General features: G+C 46.7%; 1 protein-coding gene across 3 annotated transcripts in view; it reads left to right on the top strand.

Annotated features, from left to right (window-relative positions):
• The first annotated feature begins 16,500 nt into the window (after positions 1-16,500).
• Dysf (dysferlin) overlaps positions 16,501-21,651 on the top strand; it is a 201,247-nt gene continuing 196,096 nt past the window's right edge. For all 3 annotated transcript variants that reach the window (XM_038318221.1, XM_038318219.1, XM_038318223.1), the window contains exon 1: positions 16,501-16,609. In XM_038318221.1, coding sequence (XP_038174149.1) covers positions 16,522-16,609 — 88 coding nt within the window. In that variant the 5' untranslated portion in view covers positions 16,501-16,521. The remainder of the gene's footprint in view (positions 16,610-21,651) is intronic.

A 21,651-nucleotide genomic window follows, 5' to 3' on the forward strand; every position in this document is an offset into this window, starting at 1 on the left:
AGCAAACCTGGGCTACAAGACTGAGACCCTGTCACAAAAACAAACAAAACTGTCTGGGCAGTGGTGATGCATGTGTTAATCCCAGCACTGAGGCAGAAGCAGGGAGATCTCCTTGAGTTCGAGGCCAGCCTGGTCTACAAAGGAGTTCCAGGACAGTCAGAGATATTTGTTACACAGAGAAACCCTGTCTCCTAAAGCAAAACAAAAAACTCAAAACTTGCTTCAGGCAAGATTAGGATTCTGAGGCATAGTTGTGACCTGACTTTGTTCTTGGCCTCCCCAATGTGAGAAAAAGCCATTATTGGACTAACCAGATTTTATTGTGTAAACCAGTCTAATAAATTTTCTTTAACTTATGTAAAACCTAATTAAAAGAATGAGAAAGCAGATTGCAGATTAATAGGAAATCTTGAAATCACAGCCCAACAAAGACTAGAATATATGGTATCTCCTACAAGGTGACACCTTTAGTACCAGCATTAGAGAGGCTAAGCAGGAAGATCTCAGTGAGTTTGAGGCCAGCCTGGTCTACACAATGAGTTTCAGGTCAAAGTCACATAGTGAGATCCTATCAAAAGGGGAGGTATATACTCTCAAAACAGTATGTTTAAGTGGTATACTTAGCAATCATCAAAAGATATTATTTGCTAAAGTGGATGTATAGAACAACACTAAACAGTATCATTAGCCATTGAAGAAATGAAAATAAAAACTACAACAAGGTGCTGGAGAGGTGGTTCTGTGGCTTAGAGTACTTGCTGCTCTTGCAGAGGACCTAGGTTTAGTTTCTACCACCCACACACACAGTGACCCACAACTTGTCTTCAACTTCAGTTCCAGGAAATCCAACTCCCTCTCCTGACCTTCTTGGGCATCTGGTGCCCAACGTGGGGCACGAACCCACAACCTTGAGATTAAGAGTTTCAGTCTGCAGTTTCGTAGAGACGGCATTCAGTCTGAGGATTTGTAGGGATCCCCTTTGGTCTGAGGATTTAGTAGAGGCAGGAACTAGTGGCTGGCTGCTCTCCTCTGATCTTTCAGCATTAACCCCTATATCTGACTGTGGGTTTTTATTATTAAGACCAATTAGAATTCGCTCTACAGACATCAGGCATATACATGGTATACATACATTCAGGCAAACATACATAAAAAATCTAAAACAATAAAAAACTCATGGTGACTTATCCTGACAAACCTATGCGAATGGCTAAATGAAAAGTAGTGATGAGATTCAGTGCTGACAAAGCGAGGGGAAACTGAGTCACTCTTTATTATTCTAGTTTATGGATGTTTGCCTGAGTGTGTATATCTGCGCTGCATAGTACCCACAAAGGCCAGAAGATTCACCAGATCCCCTGGAACTAGAGTTAAGAATGGTTATGAGCCACCACATGGGTTCTGGGAACCAAACTCAGATTCTCTGGTAGAACAGCCGGTGCTTTGTAACTGCAGAGCCCTGAGATCACTCCTACATTGCTGATGTGCACTCTGGTAAATTGGTAGAAAAACAAAACCAAACCAAAACAACAACAGAAAACAAACTTGTTATATCCTATTTTCTGTTAATGAAAAGTGTCCTGAGTTTGGGTACTTTATAAAGAAATTAAGTTAGCTCATAGTTGTGGAGATTCAAGGTCAAGACACAGATACCCTCTCAGCTCTCCTAAGGCATGAGCACACCAGCAAGTCAGTGATCAGGCTTATTCTTTTGTTCTTTGTGAAAGACAGGGTCTCACATAAACCCAGGCTTGTAATGTAGCCAGGAATGATCCTGAACTCCCAAGGTCTGGGATTATAGGAATGTGCTGCCACACCTGGTTTTTGGTTTTTTGACAGGGTCTTGGTATGTAACCTAAACTGACCTTAAACTCTCGGTCCTACTTCAGCCTCCCCAGGGATTGCAGGTAGACCCTGTCATTACTAGCAAGGTTATCTTTTATGTGACAACCCTCTAATAGGCATTGCCTAGGGTCCCACAAGTAGATCAATTCCTCTTGTAGATATTGTCCTCAGTGATCTTATCTCTTTGTACTATGCTTACATCACATTACCTATCAATATCACAGTGGGGACCAGATTTCTAACACGAATCACTGGGGATGCCATAAAGAATATTGGAGTCATGGCAGCATCCAGTTTAGTACATGTACTCAACTGTGGATGCTACAGAAGACAATTTTCACACAGGTTCATGGTTTTTTTTTTTCAACTCTATAATGGTTTCAAATTAGAAGCTATCCAGATAGCCTTCTGTAGATAAACTGATACACCGATAACCTGAAGTCCGGAAGGTTTTTTTTTTTTTTACTTCTTTATTGACTTTGAGAGTTTCACATAATGCACCCCAATTCTGCTCACTTCCCAGTCCCCCCATATCCTCCCCTCATCCCTGCTGTGCCCTCCCCCAAAAGAAAATAAAACAAAGTGAGCGTGCAAACAAAAGCAAAAACAACAACAAAAAAAAACTCAAAAATCAAAACAAAGCAAAAACAACAGAAAACTCTCTTTGCTTCTTCTTTCCTGCCTCTCCAACCCCTCTTTAGTTATCCTGGTGGCAATGGAGGCTTCTGTGTGCCATATTGTATCCCCTTTGTCCCATCTGCTTTACTGGCAAATGTTCATCACAGTGATCACTGGTCTGGTTCGAGGCCTCTGGTTTCTGGCACACCATCCTCACTGGATCTTCACCAGAACTCCTCTGAGATACCATGTGGCTGCCCCCAGTCTTGGAGATCTTGCGGGACTGTTCCACAAGACCAGTCCCTTCAGGCACTCCTGCAGGTCCTAGGTGAGGTAGACGCTAGGGTGGGTCAACCCAAGCCCTGGCTGCAGGCCTGGGTGGTAGCTAAGCTGATCAGTCCAGGCCACTGGCATCAGAGTCAGCTCCCCGACATGCATGCCCTCCGGATCGATTCACCCTTGCCTGTGGTGAAGGGTGGGGCTATCTCTCCTGAGCGCAACGCCGGCTCTCTTGCTGTAGTGTCCAGAGAGAGGCAAGGCCAACTTTCCCAGGGCCAGTGAAGAGCAGGGTCAGGTCAGCATGGCCTTCTGATTTCATCTCACATGGTTCCTAAGACTTCGTGAGGTCACACAGGCAACTGACATCAACACAGATGCCAGGTGCAGTCGGACCATGGATCCAGACATGGCCCTCAGCAGTAGCTTAGTCTCAACGACATCCTGGAGGCATGGGTGGAAGGAATGGCTCCTCAGGTGAGAATGGTTCTGGCGGCCATATGGCTGCTGTGGCCCCAGCCCTGGGCCTCTGTGTAACCTTTTGTGGCAATACAGAACCTGGACTTCAGCACAGACCCATCTGCTGTAGGACCAAGCACCCCGACTTGGTTCTCAGCAGCAGTTGAGTCTAGATGTCACCATTGACCCAGAGGCAATATGACCCTTGATCTTGGGTGTCTCTGCAGGCCTTTAATGGTAACAGGAGCATCAGACATCAGTACAGACCCTGGCTGCAGTGGAGCAACAGACCCTGGAATGGCCCTCAGCTGCAGCTTTGGCTCCAGTGTAACAATGACAAAGAGTAGCAGCACAGGCTACTCAGATCTGGATGCCTCGTGGTCCTCCAACACCAACCTGGACTCAGATCTGACGCTGGGCATCCTCACGATGCTCGGTGGCAATAGGAGGCACATATGTCAATCCAGACCCTGGCTGCTATAGGGCCATGAACCCAGACATGGCTCTCGGCAGCAGCAGATTGGGTTCAGATGACATCATGGTCCTGGGTGACAGCACAAGCCACCCATATCTGTAGCTCCCTGCTGTGACATGGCCTCTAGACTCCAACCAAGCCACAGGCTTGAGTCCAGAGAGCAGGCCTCTGTGTGGGCCCTAGTGGGAACCTGGGCCACAGACTCCAATACAGACCCCAGTTTCAGCTGGGCCATGAACCCAAACATGGCCCTAGGCAGCAGCTTGGCCTGGTCGACATCCTAGTTTCAAGTGGTAGCCCCGGCCACTCAGATCAGGATTGCTCTAGCACCACCATGGCCTCTGGACACCAACAAGGCCACAGGTTGCGACCCAGACCTCAGGCTTTATGTGGCCTCTGGTGGCACCATGGTACATGGGCATCAACATAGACCTTGACTGTGGTAGGACCATGGACCCAGACATGGTCCTTGGCAGCAGCCTAGGCCTGATTATCACCATGGCCTTAGGTGGTGGCAAAGGCCCCCAGATCTGTACAGCTGCAGAAGCAGAATGGCTCATGGACCCAAAGATGCCTGGAAACAGCCCAGCTCACTGAAATCAGAATGGCACTCAACAGCAGCAGGAGCCATGACATCAACACAGACCCTGGTGACTGTAGGACCAGGGATCCAGACATGGCCCTTGGCAGCAGCCCAGCCTGTACATTAGCATTGCCCCTGGTGGCAAACAGACCCCTCCTCTCAGTCTACTCCTTACCGCCTTCACCATGGCCCCAGGTGGCAAGCAGGCCTCCAACATCTGTCCACTCCTCATGTCTTCACTTCTTCTCTTTGCATCATTCCACAGCGCATGAAACATTCTGCTTCTGTCTCTCCCATTTCTCTACCACATATTTCCTTATCATAATAAAGCCCACATGACAGGCCCATGGCTGTCTTTCTACCGGCCAGGGCCTAAGGACCCCGGCTGACTAGACCCAGTGTCGAGTCCGCAATTTTAAATTTAAACCTTGATAAATGCAACAATTTAGGTAAAAAAAAAATTATGTTAAGTGGGAAAAACTCTCAGCAGGATGCACACCTTGGGATTTCACTTCTGTAGCAACCGTGAGGTGGTGCTGAAGAGCGGGTTGCTACTGCCAACAGCTATGGATGGGAGAGAAGATTGGTGCAGCTTGAGAATGGCAATAGGAAGTTGTTTTGGTCATGGTTATACGCCAAAATGGCATCATGTTTTACACACACAAATGACCACCTGTATAGTAGAATTTAACAGGTATCGTGCCAGTACTTTCTGTTGATTTTGACATTATTATAGTAGTTTGAGATGTTAGCATTGAGAAGGGTAGAAAAATCACATTCATGGCTTAAATAATTTATTGTAGTCTAATATTAATTAATTTTTTACTCATTAGAAATGGTTTCACTGTGTAGCCCAATCCATCCTGGAATCTGCAATTCTGCCTCAGCTTCCCAAGTACTAGGTCACACGAGGTGTGTGCTGCCATGCCTGCTTCCTATAAAACGGTTTTTGACTATTTCATAATAATATTTTAAAAACTTAAATTCAAGGGTTGGTTTAACCATGTATTTAAGAAGTGGCAATCTCTGCCAGGAGTGACTAACAGTAATCTGTCATATGTATTGTCATGGTTATTAAGAACATCATTGGTATCAACAAATGAAATTCAAGTAAAGAATACGGCCATAGAAACCCAAGTGTGTGGGTTGTCTAAATCACTATAACAAAAGTAATTTTATACAAAGACTCTAAAGTCAGTTGCTTCTTTTAGCTGACTGAAGGTGTAGTTGGAAACAAACGTAAGCATACAATTAAAAACAGACTTTGAGATCAAGAAGGCCTGTGGCAACCTTGGAGTCCTCATCTGGAGTGCCAGGTCAGGTAAGAGGAAGGAGTCCCTGGCATAACACATTCTAGAACTAACCTCATAGACACTAAATAATTCTTACAAGCTATCTAGGCCCACTTTAGCCTAATCTCATACCCATAATCATCTGTGTGTATGTGTCTGTGCATTTGACACACATAACTATCCCAGTGTAGGTAGTTGGGTATGTGTGTGAGTGTGTGTAGGTCCTCCACCCTATCTAGAGTATCCTATGGACTCAGTTTAAAAGGAGACCTATGCATAATACTAACCCACTTAGTGCCTTAGTCCCAGAGCCCTGCTCTCACAACTCAACAGGGAACCTGTCTCTGCTTGCTAAGGGGTCATGCGGCCTTTCAGGAAACTTCAGAACAGAGAGGCTCTTGCCGCACTCAATTCTGAACACAATTCTTTCCACTGTACCTGCTGTGGTAAAAACAAACAAAAACCAAAAACGAAGCTAAAAGGAAATGGATAAAAATCTCCTCTAGGCAGAAGAAGAGAAACATCACTAATTTTGGATGAGTCTAAAGTAGTGCTTTGCAGTCTATTTCAGGAACTTCACCACAGCTACCTCACAGATGACTAAAACTCAGAGAAACAAAATCTTATCAGGGATCCCTTGTTGACAGGGATCTGGTGTGGTGACCAAGAGTATCCCCCTCTCTCCTCCCAGTACATCTGGACTACAAGATTCTTATTCCAGACCAGAGCACATGGGCTTAGAAGACTTGAATTCTCATAGGAGTAAAAATGGATTGACCTTAATGATTGGATTTTTTTTTAATTGCTCAACTTGGGAACTCTGTTAATTTTCTCTCCCAAAGGAAAAACAAAAGCAGAGTGGGCATGAGAGAGGACAGAAGGGAGAGGAACAAGTTAGAATGACTTAAGATATGAAAATGCCATAAAGAAACCTAGTACTTGCATGCTAACTTAAAAACACACACACACATTTAAAAGAATTGAACAAATTTAGCTAGTTAAATTATTGGTGTAAATATTGCAAAATTTTAGGCAATGATCACTTTTCCCCCCCTGAGACAGGGTTTCTTTATGTAGCCTTGGCTGTCCTAAAACTTGCTCTGTAGACCAGGCTGGCCTTGAATTCATAGGGATTCACCTACCTCTGCCTCCTGAGTGTTAGGATTAAAGGTATGTGCCACCACTACCAGGATGCCAGATCACTAATTAAAATAATAAGGATAGAGACTTCTAACTCATGTAAATTCCGTGTGTGTGTGTGTGTGTGTGTGTGTGTGTGTGTGTGTGTGTGTGAGCATTCACTTTACGGATGTCAGAGGACACCTTTTGCGAGTTGATTCTTTCCTTCCACCCTGGATTCTGGGGACTAAACCTAGATCACTAGGTTTGCACTTTTGCCTGTTGAAGCATCTTGCTGGCTCTGAAACGTTAATAGCACACAAGCATGAACCTTCTACCTCCCTGACTCTCACCTCTCACTATTCTCTAAGGCCAGCCAAACTAGAACTCCTCTTCTCCAATGTTAAAGAAACAAGGACCCCTCTTCCTCAAAGCCAATCACAAAGCCCCAAAAGATCACTTTGATCTTCCTTTTCTGTTTCAGAAATTGTGGTGGTTAGTCTTCATCGTCAGCTTATCTGGATCTTAAATCATCTAGGAGACATACCTCCAGACCTGTCTATGAGGGCATTTCTAGAGAGGTGTAGCTGAGGAAAGACCCACCCTGAATGTGGGCTGTAGCATTCCATGGGGTGGCGTCCGGGACTGAGGATGAAGGAGAAAACAAGTGAGCTCCAGCTTTCATCTCCTGTAGACTCTCTTCTGCGAGTGCAATGTGTCCAGCTTCCTTATGTCTCTAACCATCCAAAACAAGTTGTCTTGATTACTGTTCTATGCTATGGTGAAACACCATGGCCAAGACAACTTATTAAAAAAAAGCATGTGATTTCAGGGAGTTAGAGTTCATGGTGGTGGAGCAAAGGAATAGCTGGGAACTCATATCTTGATCCACAACTGTGAGGCAGAGAGAGTGCACTGGGAATGCTATGAATCTTTTGAAACCTCAAAGCCCACCCCCAGTGACACACCTCCAATAAGGCCACACCTTCTAATCCTTCCCAAATGGTTCCACCAACAGGGGACCAAACATTCAAATATATGGTCCTATGGTGGGCATTCTCATTCAAACCCCCACAAAACCCTTAAGTTACTTTTTTTTAAAAGATTTGTTTTATGTTTATGAGTACTCTGTAGTGAGGGGCTGCGGGCCATGTTCCTGCCACCAGGCTCCCAGCCACCTGGCTAGCTTTACACCCGAAATAACAACACAAACTGTATTCATTTAAATACTACCTGGCCCATTAGCTTCAGCCTCTTACTGGCTAACTCACATTTTGATTAACCCATATCTAATAATCTGTGCAGCACCACGAAGTGGTGCCTTACCAGGAAGATTCTAGCGTACGTCCATCTTGGGCCAGAGCTTTATCACGTCTGCCCTGGTGGCTGGCTTCATGGCGACTGTCTCCCTGAGGAGAGGCATGGCGGTCTGGCCCAGAGAGCAGAGGCATGGCGATTTATCTCACTTAGGAGAGGCATGGCATCTGACTGAGCCATCTACCTCACGTCTTTCTTTCTGTTCTGTCTACTCCACCCACCTAAGGGCTGGCCAAGGCAGTTTGTTTATTAGCCAATGAGAATCCTCCATCAGTACTCTGTGTGTATGTATGTATGTATGTATGTATGTATGTATGTATGTATGTCTTTATGCCAGAAAAGGGCATCAGATCCCACTATAGATGGCTGTGAGCCACCATGTGGTTGCTGGGAATTGAACTCAGGACCTCTGGAAGAGCAGCCAAGTGCTCTTAACCTCTGAGCCATCTCTCCAGCCCTGTTAAGTTACTTTTGTCAAGTATTTTGTCACATAATGAGAAAACTATCACAGACCTAACTGTAAAGAAGTTCTTTGGGGCTGAAGGGAGGCTGAGCTGGTAAAGGCATATATTGTGCAAGCCTGGTGACCTGAGTTCAATCCTCAGAACCCAGGTAAAGGTGGAAGGGGAGAACTGAATCCACAGATTTATCCTCTAGTCTCCACATACACACTATGGTATGCACCTACTCACCCCCAACACACACACATACACTCTCTCAAATTAAATTTTGAATAAAAATTTAAATCTGAGTGGGTAGGCCTTGCTGGGTGTTGCCACACAATCTCTCAGAATTCGATTATGTTCTTACTCTCTGTAGTCCTTAGTCTTGTCAACTTGGTTGGATTGGCATGTGCCTAGAAAAATAAATCATATGTGTGCGTGATTTAAGTCCAGGGAAGTATAACTGAAGAGCCCAAGACCTGCCCTGTAAGTAGACAGCACCATCTCCCAGGCTGAGGACCTAATGTGACTTGCTCTGCTGTGGTGACCACCCCTCCAACCACACCCCACCCTCCTGCCTCCTGATCATGATGGACTAACCTCTGAAACTGTGAGCTAAACCCTTCTGAAAGAGCTGGCTCATGAGTTGTCCTGTGACCTCCACATGAATGTCAGGTTACATGACATTCATATCCTAATACCCACAACAAATAGATGTAATTTAAAAATAAATCCACTCTTAATTTTTTAATTATGTACATGTCTGTGTACCACATCTGTGCTTGATGCTTGCAGAGGTAAGAAGACAGTACTGGGTCCCCTGGAACTGGGGTTTTGGGCAGTTGTGAGCTGCCTTGTGGGTGCTGGAAATAAAACCCGGATCCTCTATAAGAACAAATGTTTTGAACTGCTGAGTCATCTCCCCTGCCTGATCCAGCTTGGCTTAAGTCTCGTAGTTGGTATCTCGTCACAGCAGTGAGACCTCTACGATGTCTAATTACTTCTCTACACCACAGTCAATGCATCGTTGAACCCAAACGTTAAAATAACCTGGGATCAAACCTGAGTTCAATTCCTAGAACTTGGTCTTCATGCTGACATCTCCCCTGTCATCCAACTATGATCAAATACATTTGTCATGCTCTTCTTCTCTTGTTAAACTCTCCTTTGGAATCTGGGTGTCTGCGGTGACCCTTTAAGATGGGCAAAAAAGGAGAGCACCCTCACTTTCACCTCTACACAGGGTTATGGTGCAGTAGGTAAAACGTTCAGTGCACTCCCTGTAGCTATATATGGAAAACTGATAGTTATTCTTTCCTGTCCTGAATAAAGGATAAACTTCAATCCCCACAAAATCCTGACCATACGGACACACACACACCTCTTTCTCTGGGGAGTTTTGTGGGCTCCATCAGTGCTCTTAGCGCCACACTTTTGCCCTATTCTAATAACTCTAAAGGAAAGAAAATGAAAATACTGAACAGCGGAGGGTTTAGCCTACCTTGTCTTTCATAGCTGAAGGGGCATTGGAAGCTAGAACTGTTTTATTAGATTAAGCAAAATGTGCAAGGACTCATCACAAAAACACGGTGTGATTGAGACTGCTGACTGTAGCTATGGCAGCCAAGCTTGGGAACTGAAAGCAAGAGGAAATGGATGGGACTCAGACAACAGGATCACAGCTGTGATCACCAACCCCCATCAGGAAAAGCCTGACAGTTTGCTGTCACGGAGCTTCTACTGCTGACTTCCTAAAGTTCCTCAAGGAATCAAATTCAAATCTCCTTGTCTGCTTGTGGATACCCCTGCACAGTGACAGGAAGTCCTGGATCCAAAGCTTCAAGAAGTGAGGCGGAAGTTTCCATGCAGGAGGGTTTGGGGAAGGGTACTTATGGAGGAAAGGTTGAAAAATGAGAGCTGAAAGGGCAAATAAGTATCGCAAGGACAACCCCTGCTCTCATGGGCAAGGAGGGATAAAAAGCAGAACCCAGGAGCAAAGGCTAGAAGAATCTTAAGTATGTGTAAGTATGGAGGTCTGTGGTTTTTCTTAGGTGGTATCTGCCTTGTTTTCTGAGATCAGATCTCTTACTGGCTGGGAACTTGCCTAGTAGGCTAGTTAGCGAACCTAGGGATCCAACTATCTCTACTGGAATACCAGCACTGGAATTATAAGCAAGTGCCATCACATCTTGATGGTGGGATTCCCTTTTGTATGCTGTGAATACTATTGGTCAATAAAGAAGCTGTTTTGGACCTGTGATAGGATAGAGTAGAGCTAGGCAGGGAAAACTAAACTGAATGCTGGGAGAAAAAAGGCGGAGTCAGGGAGATGCCATGGAGCCACTGCTGGAGACAGATGAGTTGAAACTTTACTGGTGATGCACAGATTAATGGAGATAGGTTAAATTAAGATGTAAGAGTTAGAAAATAAGAAGATAGAGCTAATGGGTCAAGCAGTGATTTAAATAATATAGTTTCTATGTGATTATTTCAGGGCTGAGCAGCCAGGAACCAACAAGCGGCCTCCCTACAACAACATGTGGCTTTTTAAATGTGAGTTCCTGGGGGAGGTGTCAGTCAATTCCTTATGCTTATACTGAAAGCAATTTAGCTATCGCTCCAGCCTCATAAAGGTCCCACACCAGCTCTGACTGCCCTCATTTAACACCCTAATCATTTATTTTTCAATAACTGAGAAACTTTGTCCACTCTGTTATACAAGTGCCTCCTTTGGGCCATATGCCTGCCTCTTGGTCCCAATTCCAGAGTCACGAAACAGATAATTTTTGTTCACTCAGCTTGAATGGTTTCAGAGAACGTGGGTTTTGTTTCAAGAGAGAAAACATTAAGCATCCCCTATACACTGAGGAATAAAGTTAGGCTAAGTAGGAAGTTTGAATAATGTCTGCTGTATAAATAAAGTAGAGGAGGCGAGGGTGTTTAACAATTCTTTCAAATTGCTTTAGGCATGCTGTGATGGTTTGAATGAAAACGGCCCCCATAAGGCTATATTTCCTCCTGTTCCTCCTGTTTCCTCCATTGGTGGAACTGTTTGGGATGGATTAGGTGTGGCTTTGTTGAGGAGCTGTGTCATTGTGGGTAGACTTTACTGCTTAAAATGCTCACAACATTCCCAGTTAGTTCTCTCTGCCTACGGATCAAGGTGAGTTCTCGGCTATTGCTCCAGAATCCTGTCTGCCTACCTGCCTGCCGCCTGCCTGCTGCCTGTCTGTCTGCCTGCCATGCTTTCCACTGTGATGCTCATGGAGTCACACTCTGAAACTGAAAGCCCCCAATAAACTCTTTCTTTAAGTTGCCTTGGTCATGGTACTTTGTCACAGCAGTAGAAAAGGAAGACACGCACCATATTTGAGGAAGCTAGCTGAGTTAGTGCCTCTCAGATCCAGTTTTAGCTCCTCCATCATGTCTCCTGTCAGTTCATGTTACACTGAGCATCTGCATAGAGTCAAACTGTACTTCTTTAAAAATAGACCACAGCTGCCAGCAAAACTGCTTCTTCGGGTGCTCTTCACCAAACCTGATGAGCTGTGAGTTCACATGATGGCAGCAGAGAAATGACTCCTGCAAGTTGCCCCCGGATCTTTGCACATGTGCTATGGCACATAAGTACACACACACACACACACACACACACACACACACACACACACACACACTAAATGTTAAACACTTAAAATAAATAAAAATAATCATGTGGGCTCCCTCTCCATTGTAAGTGTTGCAAATGTTTCTTACCTTTCTTCCCAGTGCATGATTTGTACCACTTCAGTGCCTTTCTGCACTTAACTACTTTCCTTGTTACTGTGACCAAATGCCTGAGAAGAAGCAACTCAAGGGAGGAGATTATTTTGGCTCATGGTTTCAGGAAAACAGCCCATCATGACAGGGAAGGCATGGCAGTAAATAAATCCGTGGTGTGGGAATTTGTGGCAGAATTTGTGTCACATATGGGTTGGTCAGAAAGCAGATAAATTCCTGGAAGAAGAGCCAGGTTATCACCCCAATGCCTGCCTTCTAGCAACTCATTCATTCCAGCTGGGCCCCATCTTCTAAAGGTTCCACAACCTCCCAAATGGTGCTACCATCTTGGGACTAAATGTGCAAAAACACACAAGCCTATGAAAAGCCATTTCATACATGGACCATAGCACTTTCCATGAAAATTGAATGTGACAAATACCTGCTACATGTGATGAAGACGTGGAGCGAATGGATGCATCAATCAATGAAACAATCAGTTACTTTATCCAAACCTAAATTGTTTTGTTCAGCAACATAGGATGGCCAAATTCTATAGTAACAGACTTAATTACTTTGCCTACTCTTACTGGGCAGTGGTGTAAATTTGAGACCAGACTGGTCTATAGAACAAGTTCCAGGATAGCCAAGGTTACATAGAGAAACCCTATCTCAAAAAACAAAAAAACCCAAACAACAACAACAAAACCTTCCCTTTTCCCTCTACTTTATTGTACTGCACTTGTCTATATGTACAGTCTTAATCTAAGTCCCCATTATCTTTCACGTGGCACTCTTCCATAGTTTCGGGTTATTCACTTACAGACTGGTCTCTTGCACATTCTGCAAAAGTTGATGGGAGCCTGACACTTGGCAGCTTCCTGCAAGCCCCGCAGGCCTCCTGCCTTGCCCCCTCCTGCACCCTCTCATGTATAACCTGTGACTTGGGTCTCTCTCCCATCCCTTCCAGCTCTTAATGTGGAACTTTTCCTCTCTTCTTCCTGAAGAGCTCCCTTCCTCGGCTCTCACCTCAGTCTTGCTCTGCAGATTTCTAACTACCCTTCAGAACCTGTCTCTAAGCACTCACTGTGCAGAGATTTCACAAGGCTCCCATGCCCACTTCCACTCTCCTCCATCTTAGGTCTTTAACTGCACTTGCTGGTTTGGAATGGTATATGACTGACTTGATCACCCAAGAAATGTCGGATTTCTCCACTGAAGTAGAACCCCCTTGAGGCCAGAGGCTACACAGGTTTTCTGGGTCTGTGATAATGAAAAGCAGTGACCTGGTGGCTTAAATGATAGAACTTTGTGACCCACTATGCTAGATAGAGACTAGAAGGCCAAGATTAAGGTGCTGAGAGGCAAATGTGGTTTCTGAAGCTGCTCTCTTTGGCTTGCAGTTGGCTGTCTTATAGCTGTCTTGTCTTCACATGGCTTTTTTTTCCACATGCACACATCTTGAGTTTATCTTTGTGCCCAAGTTTACTTTCAGAAGGTCATTATCCGGGTGCTGGAGAGATGACTAGGTGGTTAAGAGCACGTACTACTCTTTCAGAGGGCCAGAATTTGACTCCCAGCACGCACATCAGGGATACACAGTCTTCAGCTTTAGGAAATCTGATATCCTCTTATGACCTTCTTGGGCACCCAAATACATGTGCATATAACATGCACACACAATTTTAAGATTAAAAGCAAATCTTTAAAAAAGACACTAATCAGACGATTAAAGATTACTGCGGTGAACTCATTTTGACTTAATCACCTCACCAAAGAACATATCTCTAAACTGTCATATTTGGAGGTATGGGAGTTAGTGGGCTGGAAATATAGCTCATTAGGTAAAGTGCTAGCCCAGAACCCTGCAGAACCCTGAGTTCGGTTTCCAGTGCCACATCGAAGTGGGCATAGCAACCTGCATCTGTAATCCCAGCGTTTGGGAAGTAGAGGTGTGATGATCAGAAGCTCAAGACCATCCTTGGTCACATGATCAACTTGAGGCCATCTAGAAATACATGAGAACCTGTCTCAAAAACAAAATACTAGGAGATAAGTTTTCAAGATAGAAATTCTTGAGGAGGAAGGCAGTTGGACCTACAACAGGGACTATATCATTTCTGCTCCTACGCCGGCATCCAGAACAGTGCTGCTCCCGAGACTCGATTCACAGCCCTATATAAACTACTGCATTTCAAACCCTCACTTCGCTCTTCCCCACAACCACGTGTTGTTTCACAGGCGCACATTGCAGCAGGAGGATCCTCAGTGGCCACGGGAAATATTTGCTATCACAATCAAGTCATTTTTTTTGCCACCCTGGTTTGTCCATCACCCTAATGGGCTTCTGGGAAGTTTCTGCAGACAGCTGATGGCTCACGCAGCTGGGCCTTTTTAGAAGATGAGTCACAGATGAGTAGGTGGGAGGATGGGAGGATGGATCTGCTCAGGTCTGGGAAAGCAGTTTAACAATAAGTACTAGAAGAGAAAGAAAGAAAGAAAGAAAGAAAGAAAGAAAGAAAGAAAGAAAGAAAGAAAGAAAGAAAGGAGGGAGGAGGAGGACGGGAAGAGGGAGGAGGAGGAGGAGTAGAGAAGGAGGGAGGGAGGGAGGGAGGGAGGGAGGGAAGGCAAGACAGAAAGAAAGGAAGAAAGGAAGGAAAAGGGAAAGAAAAAGAATCTTGCAACTTTATAATGTCACAGCTAGTAATTCAATCTGAGGACCTGGCAGAGGGGAGCTCAAGATAAGCTTATATCCTAATGTTAAATTCTTTTCCTTTCCTTTCCTTTCCTTTCCTTTCCTTTCTTTCTTTTTTTAAGATAGGGTCTCATTCTGTAGACCTGTCTGGCCTGGGAATCAAGAAGATCTACCTGCCTTTGCCTCCCAAGTGCTGGGATTAAAGGTGTAGGGCCACCATGACCCAGCCCCATGCTTTATTTCTTTAGAAAAAATATAAACATATATATTCTTGCTATTCTAATAAATAACAAGTATCTGAGGAGAGTGCCTAGCATGAAAGAAGAGGCTTTGTGCATCCAGTGCACTGAGATTACTGCAGTTATGTAGCCATTGAAAGGGTTAAAGGGTTGTTTTAAGTGTGTGTGTGTGTGTGCGCGCTCGCACGCGAGTGCACACACAGTAACTGACACCTGTGGAGGTCAGAGAACAACTGGCTGAGCCTGTCTTCCATCCCACCATGTGGGTCCCAGAAATTGAACTCAGGCTTGGTGGCAGGTATCTTTACCTGATAAGCTATCTCACTGACCTAGAACAGGCTGTTTATGAAGAATTCGTTGTAGATTTATTTTATGAGCATGAGTGTTCTGCTGGCGTGTGTCTGCACTGCCATATGGTTGCTGGGAATCAAACCCAAGTTCTCTTAGTAGAGCAGCAAGTGCTTTTAATAGTTTAGCTATTATCTCATCTTTCCAACACTGTTTAGGAAGAACTTTTAATGATACAAGAGAAAAAATACACGAAGCAGTAGGACATAGCACGATTCTCTGACTCAGGTGATCAAGAAAAATTGTCACTTACAGGCTTGTACATCAGTTCAGAGGGAAGCGTAGATTGGTAAATATCCCAATCTTATTTTAATGCAGTTTTGTTGTTGTTATTGTTGTTGTTGTTTTAAAGAGCCAGAGATGTCTTCCTTTGTGTGTTCTTGTTAAAGCATGTGTTACTTTTACAGCTAGGAATGCAGGCAAAGTTTTTAAAGTCACTGTGCTGTCCACCAATGAGATTCTGACTCCCAGGGAAAGCATCTGCCCTGCCTGCGCCTGCTCCCAGCTCTAGGCTCCGGACTTCTCTTCCTCCCCGGGGTTGACTGGCTTCTAAGGAGCTTCAAGTCCCGGTGACTTTTGCAAGCGACAAACACAGCCAAGCGTAGCGCTCTCGGCGAGAGGTGGAAGGTCAGGGGAGGGGCCGAGCTTTCTTCTGTCCGGGAGCTAGATCTGGGTTGTGCAGGGTGCCTGAAGCCCTTGTTCTTTCTCCGGCCATCCGCGGCCACCGCCCAGCCGGTAGCTACAGGGTCTGATGCAAAGTGCCTTGTCATTGGGAAAGCTGGTGGCCGGGACGTTGAATTCCATGAAGCTGGAGTAGGACTGCGGGGGTGGGAACATAAGCCTCTATTCTCGCAATGCACTCTGATTAGCCCACTCTGACTAGCCCGGTGAGGAAGTCGGAGGCGGGGTCCTCGCCTAGCCCACTTGGGCCGCCTGGAATAGCCTGTTCCTCTTCAGGACAGCACCTGGGAGCCGGCAGCCAGCCACGCAGGTCGACTTTGCTCCTGAGGGGACCCTCCGCCTGCGCCTTGGCCCTGCCCCTCCTGTTTCGTGATGCTGCGAGTCTTTATCCTCTTCGCGGAGAATGTCCACACCCCGGACTCCGACATTAGCGACGCCTACTGCTCCGCTGTGTTTGCAGGTAGGAACGCTGGAGACACAGTCAGGGAACCTGGCAGGACCGGAGTGGGATCCTGGGGCACGATCGAGGCGTGCCTGGAAGCCAGGAAAAGGACTGACTAACTTTACCAGGCTGGTGTTGGATATTGAAAAGATACAGAGGAGAGGGGTGGGGCAACTCAGGGGAAACTGAGGTTGTGAGATAGAAGTGGCCTGGCTGTGTTTCATCTGAGCCAGGGGTGGCATTTTGGTAGATCAGCAGGAGGACGGGGGCCACTACCCCTCTTTTCTGGATTCCTTAAAAGATCTCTTTCCACTTTTGGCTGCACTGTCTAGCAGGTCTCTGCTCCTCTCCCCGGAAGGCCTGGGCCTTCACCTATTTATAGCCCAGCACTTCTCCGGGCCATTGCTCACTATCAGAAGCTAGACTAGCAGGCTGGCTGCCACTGGAGGCAGAAGCAAAGCCACGCCTCCAGGAACCCTCCTCTCTCTCTCTCTCTCTCTCTCTCTCTCTCTCTCTCTCTCTCTCTCTCTCTGTGTGTGTGTGTGTGTGTGTGTGTGTTGTGTGTGATGTGCTGTGGTGCGTGTGTTCCTGTCGTCTCTGTCTCTCTCTGTCTCTCTCTCTCTCTCTCTCTCTCTCTCTCTCTCTCTCACACACACACACACACACATGGTGACAGCGGGGGAGGGAGTTTAGCTGTCAGCATCACCAATCTTCAGGACTCTCCCTTCATCACTCTCAACAGAATACTGGTGTTGTATTTAGACTTCATTAGACTGGGGTCCCCGGATACCAGGCAGCATGCTCCTCTCCAGTCCTGGGCTTTTCCACAACAAGCTTCAGCTGGGCTCTGCCTGTGCTTTTCCTTCAGGAGGTGAAGGCTGGTCATATCTGCTTTCCCAGGACAACCCCTCCCCACCAGGACCAGACCAGGGCTGAGATCTTCATGATTTATCTTCCAGATCTGAGATGTGGGGACCAGGAGTGGGCCAGTTTTACTCTTCACCTGTAGGTTCTCTTCTCAGTCTTCCTTCCGGCCCAGTCCTATTTTCCCTGTATCCTTGGCCCGGAAGATGAGAGTATCAGCCAGTCCCTGGCCACCCAGTGGACATCCCTTTCAGGATCACACATGTCACTAAGGACGCACATGTGCTTCCAGACATGGGTGTACCCTGGAGGGCATGGGATGTCTGGGATGCCCACAGAGAGCAGTTGCTCTCAGAAGGTGGGCTTGAGACAAGCAGGGCACATGCAGATGTGTTGGGAGCAGCCAGTGCTGAGTGCAGAATTTGGTGCATCTTTGGAGCGAGAGCCAGGATGGGCAGCCCGGAAGGCCACCTGCGCTAAGAGGAGTGACTGAAGAGCTGAGAGAACATTCCACATGCTCTCCCTCCCCCACGCCTTGACTTGTCCACCAGCTTCCCCTAGACGCCTTTGAAAACGGGCTTTATCAATGTGTTCCCAGCAGACAGGACAAGGTCATCTTCTCGTGTGGTTGGGGTGCAGACTTTTGGGTTTCCTCCCTGTATGCTCAGCTCTGAGCAGACCAGCCAATGGCCTGGTTTAGGTGCCTGGCCGAGGGCTCTGGACTCCACGTGGTTTGTTTCCAGAGCAGTGGTTCTCAACCTGGTGGGCTTTGACCCCTTTGGAGTCGAATGACCCTTTCACAGGGGTTTCATATCAGTTAGTTACAGTCACAACAGTAACAAACTTACAGATATGAAGTAGCCATGAAGTAATTTTATGGTTGAGGGTCACCAAAACGTGAGGAACTGTATTAAAGGGTCAACATTAGGGAGGTTGAGAACCACTACTCCAGAGGGTACCACTGGTGTTATCTCTCCTCCTTCTCCGCTTCTTTTCCCTGGCTGAGGGAAGGGAGGATACTATTTTGAAAGGCTGGCCATGTTCTTTGGGTATTAAGCTAGTCTCTGAACCCTTTCTCACTCACTGTCTGGAAGTCCGAACAGCTTTGTAAAGGTACACCTCAGTACTGTGTGTCTTTGCTGGTCTAGAGCCGATTCTCTTCTTGGGAGCTTTTTCTCCTCTGATGTCCACCCAGGCAGTCCTGATTTCCTTCCAGTGTCCCTGGCCTCCTCCCTTCATTCTCTGTCTGCTATTCACCCCACCCGTAGGGCAGCCTCAGGAGCACTAGTGGGAGAAAGGCTGGGGATAATGATATGGGAGTGTTTTCTAGCCCACTGGAGGAAGTGTGTTGATGCAGCCACAGGCCAGTCTTCATTTAGCCCCAGAGGGCCTTCCCTCAACCTCACCAGGAGGAGGTCATCCATCATCCTCCTCTTTGTTGCTACAGGCCTCCTCTGGGGATATTCCCCTTTCCTGGAGCCCAGAGCTCACTGTAGAGAAAGGAAGTGTATTATCTGTGCTCTGAACCTGAGAAGCAGGCTGGCTGAAACTTAAAATTCAGGATGTCATTGTCCAGCAGTAGAGAACTTGTTTCTCCTCCCCCAGGCCCTGGCCACCTTCCACCTTCTGCACTAGCCAAACTCTTAGCCCATGTCTAAATTTGGCTGCCTTGCAGTATTTAAGCTTGCTCACCCTTCTGCTCCTCAGGGCCAGGTTGGTGAATGATTACAGAGCAGGCTCTGGCCAGGGGCAGACACATGCAAACTGTGCTTCTGGGAAGCCTCGTCTCCCTAGCTGACCTAGCCCTGCCTTTCCAGTGACGTGGTTAGGCTACAGCATCTCACAGGTTGTCTGTGGTACGGTAGTCATGCCTTGCTTGGTCAGCTCTAAAGGGTCGAAGGGAAGGGTCTTATGCCCTTCACTGGTGAAGATTTGGCCTGGAAGTCTCAGGGGCTTTGCCAAGCTGGTACACTTACCAGAGCATCCCCTCATAGAGGCCCACAAAGCAGAAAGGGCTCTGGAATGCCTGCCATGTGCCACCCACACCAACCAGGCAGAATGCCCAGTGTAGAGCTGGGTCCAGGAAAGGGAGCACGGGGCTGTGAGGAGCACAGTGTAGGACAAAGGACCAAAGGTGGAGGGGCCTGACTGCTTCTACTATTTCTTCTTCCTCTTCCTCTTCTTGGCTGGTTTTCTGAATCATGGTTTCTCTGTATAACCCTCGTGGTCCTAGAACTTGCTCTGTAGACCAGGCTGACCTTGAACTCAGAGATAGCTCCTCTTGCCCTTGCCTCTGAGTGCTGGGATTAAAGGTGTGCATCAGCGCCACCCAGTTCTGACTTCTTAACTTGCCTTTATCACAAGGAAGGGAAGAAGACATTGGCTAAATATAAGCAATACATCATTTTCAGAAAGTATTCCTATCAAACCCCACAAAGATCCTGTTGACAAGATCCAGACTTCTTAATACTTGATATGATTCTGAATAGAACATGTAACACAAACTGTGTCCTGGTCCAGTAGCAAGCACAGATGGTAGCAACTCTCATCACCCCACTTCACAGAACAGAAAACTGAGACACGAAGAGCTGAAGTGACTAGCCTGATGTTTGCTCCCTTGATGACTGGAGTTGGACTCTCAAGCCCCGCCCGGTCATCTCCACAGCGCCTTTACTTGCTCTACTGTCCTCTTCCAGATCTAGGTCTGACTCAGAGACAAGAGAGGAAGGAGAGGATTGGATGCAGGCTCTGGTGCCGACTGCATACTGACTTGTACACGCAGGCTCTGGCGCCGACTCCAAGCTGACTTGTACACGCACGTAACCCCGAGCCCCTGCCACATCACGCAAGTGTTCTGGAGGTCCTCAGTTCTGTCGTGTGGCCTTAAGGACACATTCTCATCTTAGCAAGCTTCTGTCCTGACTCACCTTCTCTGTGTCTGATGGGCCAGCCAGATACCATTTAGTGCGATTTTCAGGCGTCCCAGCCCTTGTGCTAGGCCCACTCAGAGTCCTCATAAACCTGTGGAAGTACCTGCTTAGGACATGATACCCTAGTCCAGGATGGTGGGTCATATGTTTCTTTGGAGGACAGCAGGCACTCTGGGGGAGAGGACAGTGGTGTCACTGTGGGCCTCTTCCTGAAATGAAAGTTGAAAAGGGGTGCAGACAGCTGGCAGACTTGGGTACAACCCAGTGTCAGAAAACTATTGAGGGAGGGAGGGAGGGAGGGAGGGAGGGAGGAGGGAGGGAGAAGAGAGGGAGGAGGGAGGGAGGGGCCAAGAAAGAGGAGCCTGTGTCATTTCCAGCACAGCGCTCTTCCTGGAGGTCACATAATTATGGACTATGTGAGTGTTTGCGTCCTTACCATCGTGAAGGTAGGGACTGGATTGGGACACCCAGAGCAGAACACACAGGAGAATGCATACTTCTGGAAGATTTAGGGAATGGCAAATGTGTCCTGAAGGAATCCTGTCAACTCACACAGTGCATGCCTCTAAAGGGTGGTGTCACTGAGCCAGAAGTCAGAACTGCACCTCAAGGTGCTTGGTACTTAGATCTTGGGGAAACAACGCTCTAGCCAGTGTGAGAATGCTGTCAAAGAAAGATTCACTGTTCATCCATGGCCAGGCACTAGAGCCACCGAGATTACAGAGAACAGGGCTACAAACTCCCCTGTGAAAAAGACATGTGCCCGTTGGGTAAGTGGGGGGCAGTGTACCTCTCCCCCTGACCTGTACACAGGTGTTAGATTTGTGCTAAGTGGGTTCCTTTGCCAGATTCACTAATTTTTCAAGGGAAGAGGCGATTGGTATGGGAAACCTTCTAATGCTTAACTTGTGCACAGTTTTGCTGTGGAACATCATATTGTCTCCAAATAGCACATCTGTAGCCTGGGCCTCGGGACACCAGTGTATTGTATGACATACAGTGCTTATTTTCAGTCCTGTAAATTATAGGACTGCATCCTCTCCCTTAGACCTATCCTTCAGCACCCATGAGGGATGACATCACTAAAGCCAACAAGGACTTTTTAATTTCCCTTTTCTTATCTAGATCAGTCTGGAAACATGAAATCACAAAACTGGACTTGTTATACAAACTGCTTCACAATTGAGTCCTTTCCCACTGACTTCTAGCTGGCCCTCTTACCCTCCTATTGGTAAACAGGTTGCTCTCCGTAGCTGCAGATCCATG

The sequence above is a fragment of the Arvicola amphibius genome, chromosome 2, assembly GCF_903992535.2.
Source record: "Arvicola amphibius chromosome 2, mArvAmp1.2, whole genome shotgun sequence".
Classification (NCBI taxonomy): Eukaryota; Metazoa; Chordata; class Mammalia; order Rodentia; family Cricetidae; genus Arvicola; species Arvicola amphibius.